This window comes from Ailuropoda melanoleuca, chromosome 7, assembly GCF_002007445.2.
Source record: "Ailuropoda melanoleuca isolate Jingjing chromosome 7, ASM200744v2, whole genome shotgun sequence".
NCBI lineage: Eukaryota > Metazoa > Chordata > Mammalia > Carnivora > Ursidae > Ailuropoda > Ailuropoda melanoleuca.
In genome coordinates, this window is record NC_048224.1 from 58,553,578 (window position 1) to 58,566,214 (window position 12,637).

Here is a 12,637-nt window from a genome sequence, read left to right on the forward strand (position 1 = left end):
GGGGGGGTGTCTTTGTCTGGTTTTGACATTACGGTGATGCTGGCCTCGTGGAACAAGTTAGGAAGTATTTCCTACTCTTCTATTTTTTTTTTTTAATTCTGGTGTTAATTCTTCTTTGAGTGTTTGATAGAATTCACCAGTGAAGCCATCTGGGCCAGGGCTTTTCTTTATAGGGGGTTTTAAGTTACTAACTCAGTCTCTTTCTGTTATGGATCTATTCAGACTTTCTATTTCTTTTTCAGCTTTAGTTACTTGTGTCTTTCTAGGAATTTGTCCATTTCTCGTCTCACGTGTTGTCAGATGGGTATGCGTGGTATCCCTTTATAATCCTTTTATTGCCGTAGGGCGCATAGTGTCCCCTCTTTCATTCCTGGTTTAATACTTTGAGCCCTCTCTCTTGTTTTCTGTGTGAGTTTAACTGAAGATCTGTCAATTTTGTTGAACCTTTCAAAGAACCAACTTTGCTTTTGCTGATTTTCTCAACCTTTCTATTCCCTATTTCATTTGTTTCCATTCTAGTCTTTATCATGTCTTTCCTTCTGCTTGCTCTGGTTTAATTCACTCTTGTTTTTCCAGTTTCTCCAAGTGGGATACTGAGGCATCAATTTGAGAACTTCTTTTCCATGGAGGCATTTGCCGGTGTGAGGTCACTGTGAGCACGGCCCTGACTTCGTTCTGTCTATTTCCATGTGCCATGTTTCCACTGGCATCCTTGTCAAAGTATTTTCCAGTTCCCCTGTGAAGGTTCGCATTGATCCTTTGGTTTTTCAGAACTGTGCGGGTTAATGTCACTTATATGTGAACTCTCCAATTTTCCTCCTACTATTGAGTCCTAATGAAATTCCATCGTGATCCAAGAACATGCTGTGTGTGATCTTAATCCTTTTGAATGTACTGCCTTTTTTATGGTGTGTGAGCCACCCTGGGGAGCGTTCCCTGCACTTGAGAGGAATGGGCATGGTGTGCTCCAGCTGGGAGGGGGAAGGGGGCCTCAGAGCAGGTGTGCGGCAAAGAGCCCAGTGCCCCATGCTCCGGAGGGGGCACAGCTCAGAGTCCTCATGGCATCCCTCCTCCCTGGAACTTTTCAGATCAAGAAGGAGTGTCTGGCCTGCAGAGGGGCTGCCGCTGTGTTCAACATGTCCTACTTCGGGAAGTTCTACCTGGTGGGCTTGGATGCGAAGAAAGCTGCTGACTGGCTCTTCTCTGCTGATGTCAGCCGACCCCCAGGTATGACCTCCAAGGGCCCTGTGCTCCTTTCCCACTCCAGTGCCCTGGGCATCTACCCTGGCAAGCTGACCCTGTCCCCTCTGGGCTCTTCTAGCTCATGGCTCTGCCCCTGAGGCTGGCCCTGTAGCCCTGCATCTGGACCCCTCTGCCCTCATTGCCACATCCCAGACCTTAGAACCCCAGCACCTTCCTCCATCCCTTCTCCTGCCCTTCCTTCCCCTCCTCCCTCCCTCCTTCTCCTTTACTTTGTTCCAGAAAGGATAGAAGGCAGCAGGCCTTCAGTAAATGTCTCCTGGGACTGTGGAGCCCATTTAGTCACCCCCATAGGAACGCTCTCCTCAAACAGGGTTTCCAGAATTAAATGAAAATACAAGATGCTCAGATAAATTTGAGTCTCAAGTAAAGAAGGAACAATGTTTTTATATAGGTGTGTCCCGTGTAATATTTGGAATATTCATCTCCTTTTTTATTACCCACCCTCCTCCCACCTGTCCATCCACCTGAAAACGCACCCATCTGCATCTGTATTAGTGCCCTGGGGCTGCTATAACAAAACACCCCAAACTGGGTGGCTTTAAATAATCGAAACGTATTACCTTACAATTCCAGAGGCGAGAAGTTCATAGTTAAGGTGGCAGCAAGGCTGCGCTCTCTCTGAGACCTGGAGTAGGACACTCAGCAGCCTCTCCAGCTCCTGGTGGGGCCGACGATGCTCGGGGTCCCTTGGCTGTGCTGCGTCCCTGCGGTCTCCGCCTTGATGTCACATGGGCTTCTCCCTGTGTCTTCTTATGAGGACACCAGTCATACTGGATTAGGGCCCACCTTAGTGACCATCTTAACGTAATTACATCTGCAAAGCCCTATTTCCAAGTAAGGTCACATTCACAGGTACTCGGGGTTGGGACTTCAACGTATCATTTTGGGAGACACAATTCAGCCCATTACACCATTTCCCCAGCCAGTCAGCCCACCTACCCACTTACCCACGCACCCCCTGCTCGCCTCCTCTTAAACCTCCCTCTGACCACATGCTGCCATCTGCCCCCGGACCCCGCCCAGCACCCCCACCTACGTTCCCCTCCACCCCGTCTTCAGTCATCCATCCGTATGGTCATTTATTCAACAGACATTAGGAGCCCCTGCTCGGCCAGCCAGAGTGAGTGAGATGGGAGCCCTGCTCCTGAGAACTTTCCAGCATGGTGGGGGGTAGGTGGGATGGGGGAGTCCGGCTCCCGGCTCAAGGCATTTCAAGAAGAAAGAAGTTCCACTCACGACCCTCCCTCCTCAGGGGAAGGCGGTGCCGGGTGACCTGCCCGTCCCTCTCTGGGCCGCTGGGTCGTGGCGGCCTCACTGCGCGGACGGGCCTTTCGAGGGCATCCCATCACACGGTTACGCAGACGTGCGTGTGCTGAGCTGTGCTGAGGGGCCGCCGGGCCGAGCGGCTCCCTCACTCTGGACCTTCCTCCTGTCCCAGGCTCGACGGTATACACCTGCCTCCTGAACCACAGGGGCGGCACGGAGAGTGACCTGACCGTCAGCCGCCTGGCCCCCAGCCCCCAGGCCTCCGCCCTGGCCCCCGCCTTTGAAGGTAAGAGACGCCCGCCCCGCCGGCTGTTGCTGGCCACAGACGGGCTGGGGCCGCGGGGGCTGTTCCGCGGGTATCGGCTGTGCTTGCGGCGGCCACGGGAGGTGAGAGGTCTCGGTTCGGGCTGAACGTGGGCTCTGTTCAGGCCGTGACGCTGGGCTCCGAGCGCTCCGCGAGTGTGTCTTTGAACGCATCCGTCCTGCGGTGTTCCGGAGCAGCCACACCGTGGGCGTGCTCGGCTTGTCCTGCCACTAGCCTCCGTGCGTGCGGAGTCGACTTTCATCTCTGCGGGATCCCGACTCAGGCTGGGGCCGGTTCTTAGAAGACAGGCAGTTCAGTGCTACAGCTGCTACTGGGTTGCCCTCTGTAGTCTGTTCGCATTTGCTTACATGCCTCCAGTGACAGTTAGCTCAGCATCTGTCTTCCCTGTCTGCACGGCCCCGACTGACTGCTGCACTGAGCTAGATCTGCTTCCCATCGCTTCAACTCTCCACCGCTCCCCCACCCCGGTTCTCGCGGGAGCGATCTCATCTCCAGTCCTGTAACAATCTCTGCTAGGGAAGACGAGAGATGGCTGAGATTTGCAGAGTGGGAGGCGCCCTCTTTCTCCAGGAAGGGGCCCCGTTGCCACCTCTGAGAGACTGGAGTTGCAGAGGAGAAAGGCGTCAACTGTATAGTTTCCGTGTGGCTGACTGTGCCATCCGGGGCAGGGGTCAGTGGGCTGGAAGTGCTCGGCCTGTTCAGAGAAGCTCGCAGCCCCCTGGCTCCGGACCTGGCTCTGTGCTGCCGACAAATGCAGTTGTGTCTCCGTGGACTCGGGCAGGGTCCCCGGCATGGGCGAGCGCGCTCCGGCCTGGGTGCTGGGGGAGGGAGACGGAGCGAGAAGGGGGCTCGCTTGAGTCAGGCAGGCGCGTGAGTTCAGTACCAGTTCCTGAGCGCTCACTGCGTGCTGGCCTGAGGCACCAAGAACGTCACGTGGCCGTGAACCCACCTGAGAAGGTTCTGGCCTGCGTGGAGTTAGTGTTTCTGATGGGGAGCAGGGGTGGTGGGACAAGTTTACCTTGCTGGCCACCGAATCCTTTGGGGTGGCTTCGCGGGCTGAGGGCGGGTGGGACTCCTGGGCCTCTGGGGTGGCTGCTGGAAACGAGTGTCATAGAGTAGCACTGGCCAGCTGGAGGCTGGAGCGCGGGGGAGTGGTCTTACAGGGGCAGGTAGGGCTTGGGGGCCCCTCCCTCCCGCCACTGCTGGTGCAGAGGTCAGGAAGGCAGCGGGCTTAGCGAGAGCAGGTGTGCTTTGTGAATGAGCTCATCCGCCCCTTCCTTCCCCACGGAGCCTTTACCCTCAGGCAGATGCAGGTAGACGGCAGAGGCAGGGGCTGAAGGAGGCTGGCTGGGCCTCCAGGATCTCATGGTATGGACAGACCACCGTATGGGCCGACGGGCCGGGAGACCATTAGAACACTGGGATGGAAAAGAGCAGGACTATGGAGGCTATGCAAAGTAACTGAGCCGGGATGAGGAAGGCTTCCTGGAGGAGGTGATGTCTGGCCTGAAAGGTGGCTGGAAAGAGCTGGGTGGAGAGGTCAGCAGGGGCCATTTGGAGAAGGGCTGGTGGGAGCTTTGTGTGGCCTTCGCCCCCAAAGAGAGGGGAGGCCCTGACAGACGTAGCTGCCATCCTCGCAGAGCCAGTGGAGCTGTGGGTGCAGGGCAGACGGGCCCCAGTGAGGGTGCCGAGGGTCCACGGAAATCCTGGGCCAGGCCCTGCCACTGCCTGACTCTGAAGCCCACCACTCTGAGCCTCAGTTTCTCCGTCTGGAGAATGGGGACCTCGCTAGTTCCCTCAATGGGGAGCTGTAGTGAAAGCACTTTGTAAACTGAGCCACTGCCCAAGGTTGCACCCACGGAACGCCTTTTGGGATGATTCTGGTGGATTGCTGGCCCTGAGGGTTTGAGGAGCTCCTGCCTTGCCAGGGCTGGGGGAGCGCAGGCTCTGGGGCAGAGGGAAGGGAAAGGTGCTGATGCTTTGGGAGGTGTTTTTCCTAGACTCTGGCGCCTCCAAGTTCTCCTGGGAAGGAGGGGGGGAGGGAGGGCTCTGGGCTCGGCCTGCCAGTGGAAGTGTGCATGGCGAGGGAGGCACGAGGACGCCTGCGTCACACCCCAGGAGGCTCTGGAGCGTGCTGACGGGCCCGGGGACACGGCCAAACACGAGAAAAACGGCGGCGTGCGGACTTTTATTTTCAGCCTTAAAAACTGTACCGTTCCTGCCATGAATATGCATGACTTTCAATATGCATGTTTTAGACGGGGGTTAATTATACCTGTTACATCAGATCACCATTAAGTCAAGAGGATGTGGTGATTTGCATTCGATCGAGCTTGTGTGCAAAGCAGCTGTCAATCCTACACGTGGTCTCGCTTCATCTTTTGTATCACGAAAGGAAAACGTGCTCGTAGGAGGCATTTCAACAATACCAAAAAATAGAGAATAAAATCTCCAGCCCCCAGCTCCCCGGCTGGAGCCCGAGCCCCCGGTCTGTGCCCGCTGACAGCCTTCTCTGCCACGTCCGCTTGCAGGCTGGGCCCCGAGCTGGGCTGACTGTGGCCTCAGGACCCAGCACTTTGGGTCTTCGATGAGGGACGGTTGCCCAGAAAATGTCCGTTCCAGCCACGGCCACCTCTCTGGCACGGGCGGCCCCAGTAACTCATGTCCTCCAGGGAGGGGCCGCAGGTGGCTTCAGAGAGTCACAGCGTGTGTCGGGGCCGGGGCAGAGGACGCTGTCGGAATTCCAATGTCCTGTAAGAGTCCCCAGCCTGGGGACGGTGCGGGGTGTGGGGGCCTTTTGGGGGCTGACTTGTCTTTTTGGCTTGTCTCCCTTTGTGCTTATCGGTTTTAAGAGAAAAGAGGAGATGTGATCACCTAGCCAGTAGATTTTTTACCAGTGGGTGCTCTCAGCCGCCCAAAGGGGGCAGGTGTGGCTCTGCCCACCTTACAGATGAGAAAACAGGCTCCGACAAGTAAGGACTGAGGCCAGTGAGTCACAGAACTGCCCCTGGGCCAGGCTGGTCTGGTGCCAAGACCTATGTGTTTCCCAAGACAGGGTCCTCCTGGGGGTGGGTAGTGTCCCTGTGAAGTGTCCCCAAGGGGGTATGTGGTAGGGATTTGGGGAGCAGCCCTTTCTGCCCAGCCCCATGGTCCAAAGGGTGCAAATGTACATACGGGGTATGGTCCTGGCTGGAGGGATATTGTGGGGTGGGCACAGGCAAGGGGGCAGACCACTGCAGGGAGCTGGTGGAGGTGTTCTGGAGGGTTGGGGTGGGGTAAATGGGCTTCCCAGAGGAGGGGATGTTTGAGCTGGGTCCAGGAAGGTGAGGAGGAGTGGCTCAGGTCCTGCAAGGCGCTGGTGAGTGGGAGGGCCTGGATGAGGATGTGTCCTGGCCCAAGAGTAGAGCCAAGTAGATCAGAACCCGGTGCCTTGTGAGGGGGCAGGGGTCACAGGGCAGGCTCTGACGAGCCGGGGGGGGACACTTTGGGACCATCCTGAGGGCCGCAGCAGTGAGGGCAGGAGGTGGTGAGGTTGGGCTGGCGTGGCATTGGAGGCTGGGGCCAGGAGGGGATGGAGCCAGCCCTGCAGGCCCGAGGTGCTGCAGCTTGGGCGGGCCACAGCCGTGGGCGTGGAGAGAAGGGGCTCCGAGGTGGCTTTGGGATGTGGGGATGAAGGAGAGAGCAGGGCTGCGGGTGACCCCCAGGTCCAGCCATTTGCCAAGAAGTGCCTGTAGCTGTGGTAGTCAGGGAGGGCTTCCCGGAGGCTAAGGCCTCTGAGTTGGATCTGGATGGGCAGCAGGATTACAGGAGCAGAAGAGCACAGAGCGCATGGGGTGCCAAGGTCAGCAACATCCCAGGGCTCACCTGGATGGGGGTGGGGGGACTGCAGCCCCTTCTTCTGCTCCTTCCCCTGCAGGGTTGGAGAGGGAGGAGGGCCCCTGTGCCAAGCTTCCATTGGTGGTGCCCAGCCCAGGAGCCTCCCCTGGGAGCCCCGCCAGCAGGTGCTCTTGGTGGGGAAGAGAGGCCCGGTGCCCCTCCCTCCCCAGCCTCGGCCACCGGTGGCACCCTCCTTTGCCTACTTTTTAATTATGGTGGGGCGCTGTACCACAGCGGTGGGGGAGCCCCTGGGAAGGGACAGAGAAGGGCACTTCGGAGGATCCTCCAGCCTCAGGAGCCCCCTGGCCATCTCCACCAGTGCCCACTAGCTACACGCGGGTCGGGGGTGGCGCTGGGCCTTCGGGGCCGATGCCCAGAGCCGACATTGTCCAGGGCCGAGAGAAGTGGCTGCCACGCAGGACCCCGAGAAGAGGAGGCCTCCCAGGGCAGAAGCAGCCCTGCTCCTGGCTCTGGGCCCCTCCCTGGGGCCCCTCCAACGGTGGCTATGTACATGGGGCCGGGAGGCCACAGCTCCAGTCGCAGTCCCGCTGTACAGACGGAGAAGTGGCCGGGAGCTCCGGGATCGCCCAGGCACCCCTGCTCTGAGGCTGGGGGCCCTGCAGGAATTAATGAGGAAGGAAGGAGAGAGGCAGGATGCAAGGGGAGGTACCGAGACAGCTGAGATGAAGGAGGCCCCCACCCCCAGGCCCACCTCCCCTGGTTCCTCCCGGAGGTGGGGGGTGGTGAGCAGTGACAGCCCACCCGCCCCAGGCACAGCATCCCTGCAATGAGGTGTGTCGCCCCTCAGTTGCAGATGAGAGTACAGAGGCTCAGAGAGGCTGTGTGATGGGCTCAAGGCCACACAGCTGTCCCGGGTCCCAGCTCCCCAGGGCAGTGGCTTTCCCAGGATGCTGGGCCAAGGAGGGCTGCCCTCCATTCACCCCTACCCAGGTGGCAGTGTGGCCCAGGCTGTGGGCTCAGAGCTGGACAGAGTCTGATTTTCTACCATGTGACCTCCATGAACCTCAGTCTCCTTTTCTGAGACACTGGGGTGGTGATGAGTGTCAGCCTCCTGGGGGAATCAAGGGCATATTGCCTATAAAGCCCAGCCCGAGACCTGGCCCCAGCAAGTCCTGCTATGGCTAAGGGGGGACCCGGAGACCAGAGGCCAGGGGACCGTGGAACGAAAGGAGAGCCAGAGTGGAAAAGAGGCTCGCCCACAGCTGCGCAGCCCTGATGGCAGACAGACTCGCAGCAGCACCTCCCGGGGCGAGACAGCATTGGGAGCTCTTCCCCTTTCCTGGATCAGGAGCCTTTTGAAAAGGGGGTGAAAGCCTCAGACGCTCCCAGAAAAGTGCTCCCTTGGCATGTGCAGCCCTCGAGGGTCCTACACCCTGGCCCCCAACCCCTGCCCCCCGCTGAGAAGTCGGGCCCCCGGGAGGGTCCCTGCACTCTGCCTTGTGTTGTTCGCTCTCCAGAAAAGAGCAAGCGTTTCCTCAACCCGGAGGTCTCGCTGCCCCCGCGCCCTCCGTCCTACCGCCCTGCCCTGAGTCCGGTGCTCCTCTCGCAGGCGACGGCTACTACCTGGCCGTGGGCGGGGCCGTGGCGCAGCACAACTGGGCCCACATCAGCACGGTGCTGCAGGATGGGAAGTTCCGGTGCCAGCTCATCGACAGCTCCGAGGACCTGGGCATGATCAGCGTCCAGGGCCCGGCCAGGTGAGGAGCGGCGGGGTGCACAACCCCCGGGACCCTGAGCTGGGTCCCTCCCACCGGGCCCTGCGGGCGGAACCGCGGACGGTCCAGAACGGGATGTTCTGGTTTGCTAGAAGCTCTGGTGAGCCGAGATGCCACGCCGGATAAATCGTTTTCAGAGCGCTAGAATACAGAAAAGCCCTTAACGGGAGCGTCAGACTCAACCATTCGGTGCCTTGGCATCTGAGGGTTCGGGGGTCACAGAAGGGCCCGTGTGGGGGGGGAGGGTGTCCTTGGGTTGGTGATACAGTCTGGGGGTTACTGATGCCATCGTGAAGTGGGCACAGCCCGGCTGGGGTTCTCCCTGCTGCTGCTGGGGCTGAGAAGAGTGTGGAACTGAGGCCACTGCCCCCCGGGCCCAAACGCCTCCGTGATCCACTGATGAGGCCGGCGGATGGGTGAGCCAGTCATTCGTTCCTTCTGTAAGTATTTGGCGAGGTGCGTGCCCATCCACGAGGCACCAGAGCCCGCGAGGTCCTCAGATGCAGGCTGCCCGTGGAGCCACAGAGGGGGCTGAGGCAAAGGGGCGCCCAAGCAGCTGTGCACTCTGGAAAGATCCCTCCGGCTGGGCTTCAGGGAAGGGCCGGGGGTGGGGGGCAGTGGGGTGATCGTGTTAACAGCCACCAGGTGGGCACCTGTGATTTGCCAAACCCTGTGCTGACCTCTCCTGCAACTACAGGTCGTCGCCCTTGCATGTGGTTCTAATGGTTCTTGTTCTTTTTGGTGAAGAAACAGAGGCACAGAGAGGTTGAGATCTTTGCCTAGGGCGGCACAGTCAGCTCAGCGCTCGTTCACTGACCCCAGGGCCGCGCATCGGTGCCGGGGAGACTCCCCTTCAGTGGTGGACCTGCCACACCCGAGGTGCCAGTGGAGGCAGGGAAGAGGGCCACGTGTCAAAGGAAGGGCGTATTCCCGAAGAATGACAGGAACAGCTGGCTGCGGAGTCGCAGTGGGAGGGACGGGAAGAGTGGGCCCCGAGCTGCACGCTCAGACCCTGCCACAGGGTCCATTTTCCCTGGTGCCCTAGAGCTGACCAAGCCAGCAGCTCCCCAGCGGCGTCCTGGACGGGCCATCCTCCCCTCGCGGGCTGTGCTGTAGCTGTTTTCGGGTGGGCGTTGCCCAGGGGCACACGACAGACAGGCGGGGCCTGCTCGCTGAACAAATGTGTGGAATCTGAGTGGGTCATGCACTTTATTTTTTTTTAAAGATTTTATTTATTTATTCGACAGGAGGTAGAGACAGCCAGCGAGAGGGAACACAAGCAGGGGGAGTGGGAGAGGAAGAAGCAGGCTCATAGCAGAGGAGCCCGATGTGGGGCTCTATCCCACAACGCTGGGATCACGCCCTGAGCCGAAGGCAGACGCTTAACCGCTGTGCCACCCAGGTGCCCCGGGTCATGCACTTTAATGTTGATTGGCTTCTGTCAAGCGTTTGACCAACATCCACTAAGGGAACATTTGGGCAAAGCCCTAGAGCAGATGAGCAAATGGTCAAGCCCTGGAGCTCTCTGGAGGGACGGTATTCCAGGCAGAGGAAGCAGCAGGTGCAAAGGCCCTGTGGGAGGGGTGTGCCCATGCGTGCGAGGAAAAGCAGTGAGGCTGGCTAGAGCAGGGCAGCCTCGGAGAGCAGAGGAGATGTGAGCCTGTAGGTCCAGGGGCTGTTTCTCCGAGTGAGGGGGACGGAGCAGAGCAGAGACATGGTCAGATTTAGGATTTAACAGGGTCTCTGACGAAGGGCTGGGGAGGAGGCCGGCAGGTGTGTGAGGGGCCTCAGGGGCCGGAGAAGCCGGGACTTCAAGGAGGGCACGATGAGCTGCATCCAGGGGTCAGTGGGTCTGAGTGGGGTCAGGACAGAAACTGACCATTATGTTCGGCAGTGTGGTGCTTCCGGGGAACTCGCAGGTGATCTGCGGGACGGCTGGGTGGGAGCCAGGAAGGGAGGAGAGGAACCTGGAGATCCTGTGGGCTGGTTTTCATCTCTCCAGGGGCCGGCCGGCTCCCATCTATGGACGGAACGGGGCTGGGGGTCCTGGCCGGCCCCAGGGAAGCCCCTGCTCCCTTGCTGCTGTGTCCTCAGCCAGCAGTGGGCTATTTTTAGTGTGAGGGAGGCGGGTGGGCAGGGGAGGGAGGGTGCTGGCAGCCAGATCAAGGCAGGGCCCCGGGAGGATGGGCCAGCCTCGTCTGCCTCATTAGAAGCGGCTCTAGGCGGGCGCCGGTGGCAGCAGCTCATCCCCCTGGTCATTCCGTACCTTCCTGCCCCAGAGTGTCCTCTCCGTCAACAACAGCCCCACGTTCCTGCCCCAGGTGTCAGCCATGCCGGCACCACCGGTGGGACCAGACCTTCGGAGTTGTCCGGAGGGAGCATGTAGCACGGCACCTGGGCCGTGGGCCATACTCAGTGACCTGCTGTCCAGTAGAACTCTCTGGAAACGTTCCATAATTGGGTGGTCCAGTACCATAGCCACTAAGCTGTAGGTGGCCCTTGAGCCCTTGACACGTGTCTGGCCAGACTGAATATTTAGTTTTAGTTCAGTTAAACTCAAGTGGCCACGAGTGGCTGGTGGAGACCGTGCAGGAGTGAATGATCGCCATCACCATTTCTCACTGATGGCTCACGAGGGCCCTGGGATGCGGCATCGCTGTCCCCGTGGAGGATGGGGCGAGGGCGAGGGGCGAGTAGGGGAGCCAGGACTCGAACCTGCGTCTCCGGCCTGGGCCCTCCAGCGCCACCTGCTGCCTTCCTGCTGGAGGGACAACCTCCGGGGCCCCAGCCCGCGGTCAGCCAACCTGTGCCCCCCAGACTGGGGCCCGGAGCTGCCCCTAGTGCCGCGGAGCCCCTTCAAACCCTCAGCCCGAGCGGCAGCTCCAGGCTCCTTCCCCTGCAGGGACACAGGCTGGGAAGACACCGGCCGCCCCCAGGGCTGCAGAGAGGACGTGCTCCTGGAAGACTGGGGATGGGTTCTCTGGGGGCTGGCACCACGTGGGTGCCGGGGGTGTGTGTTACATAAGGCGCTGGCAGACTGTAGCACTCTGGGCACCTCGGGCCGGCGTGGGTGGGCAGCTCCAGTGCCGTGGGGGTGCAATTAGGGTGGGCAGCGTTCTGAGCAACGGTCCCCTGCAGCCCCAGCACCCGCTGGTACCCCTGTGCGGGGCTGTCTCCTACCAACGGGGAGCCTGCCCTGGGGTGCAAAGCTGGGCTGTTGTCAACCAGTTCTATTTACTGTGTGCCCCTCTGTACCAGGCACGTTGGGATAGGGGCCCCGTTGTCACAGAGTGCCTGGTTTGGGGAGGGGGGGCAAGTACAACCCATGTGAGAAGTGCCCTGTCGGGAAATGTGTCACAGCTTCACAACCCACATAAAGGGCACCTGACCCAAACTCAGGGAGTCAGGGAGGGCTTCCTGGAGGAGGTGGCAGCTGAGCCAAGACCTGAAGGATGACAAAGGCTTAAACAGAGGCAGGGGACCTGGGTGGTATACCAAGGAGTGAACTAAGGCCTGGAGGGAGGCCAGGGTGCACAGTGCCCAGGAAGTGAGGGTTTCCATGGATACTGAGAGCTTTGGGCCCAGCGAGGTCTCAGGTGACCTGTTAAGCATGAGAGCTGGACTCTGTGGCGGCCAGGTGGGGGAGGTGAGGAGAGCAACCTCTGCTCTCAGGGAGCTCACAAACCAGCCTCCTGTCCATAGGACCTGGAGGTGTCAGCTGGCTAGGTCACTGCCCCAGGAGCTCATGTCAGTCTGGACTCCACGCAATCTGGGCTCACCACCCCCCTCATTGTTCCTGGGTTTTTTAGCAGACTATATTTTTGGCTCATGTTCATCCTGGTGTGCTTTTATGAATACCCTGTCTGTTGTCAGTCTGTCCTACGAGGACAGGGACTCGTCCTGCTCACTGTGTATCCCCAGCGCCTTCCTGGCCCGGGGTCTGCACCAAGGAGTGCTTAGCAAGTGTTTGTTGACTGACTAACTGACTTTCTTCTTGCTCACAGCCGGGCCATTCTCCAGGAGGTGCTTGACGCAGACCTGAGCAATGAGGCTTTCCCGTTCTCCACCCACAAGCTGCTGAGAGCCGCCGGGCACCTGGTACGTACCATCTGGCTGCTGTCTCCTGGGCCGTGGGCAGCGGCAGTGGGCCTGGGGCTCGGACTTGGGAGTC

At 59.8% G+C, this 12,637-nt stretch overlaps 1 protein-coding gene across 2 annotated transcripts in view; it reads left to right on the forward strand.

The window, feature by feature from the left end:
- Positions 1 to 12,637, forward strand: part of SARDH (sarcosine dehydrogenase) — a 62,200-nt gene that overhangs the window by 33,350 nt on the left and 16,213 nt on the right. For both annotated transcript variants that reach the window (XM_002920697.4, XM_034664766.1), the window contains exons 15-18: positions 1,089 to 1,227; positions 2,702 to 2,815; positions 8,301 to 8,448; positions 12,471 to 12,564. In XM_002920697.4, coding sequence (XP_002920743.4) covers positions 1,089 to 1,227; positions 2,702 to 2,815; positions 8,301 to 8,448; positions 12,471 to 12,564 — 495 coding nt within the window. The remainder of the gene's footprint in view (positions 1 to 1,088; positions 1,228 to 2,701; positions 2,816 to 8,300; positions 8,449 to 12,470; positions 12,565 to 12,637) is intronic.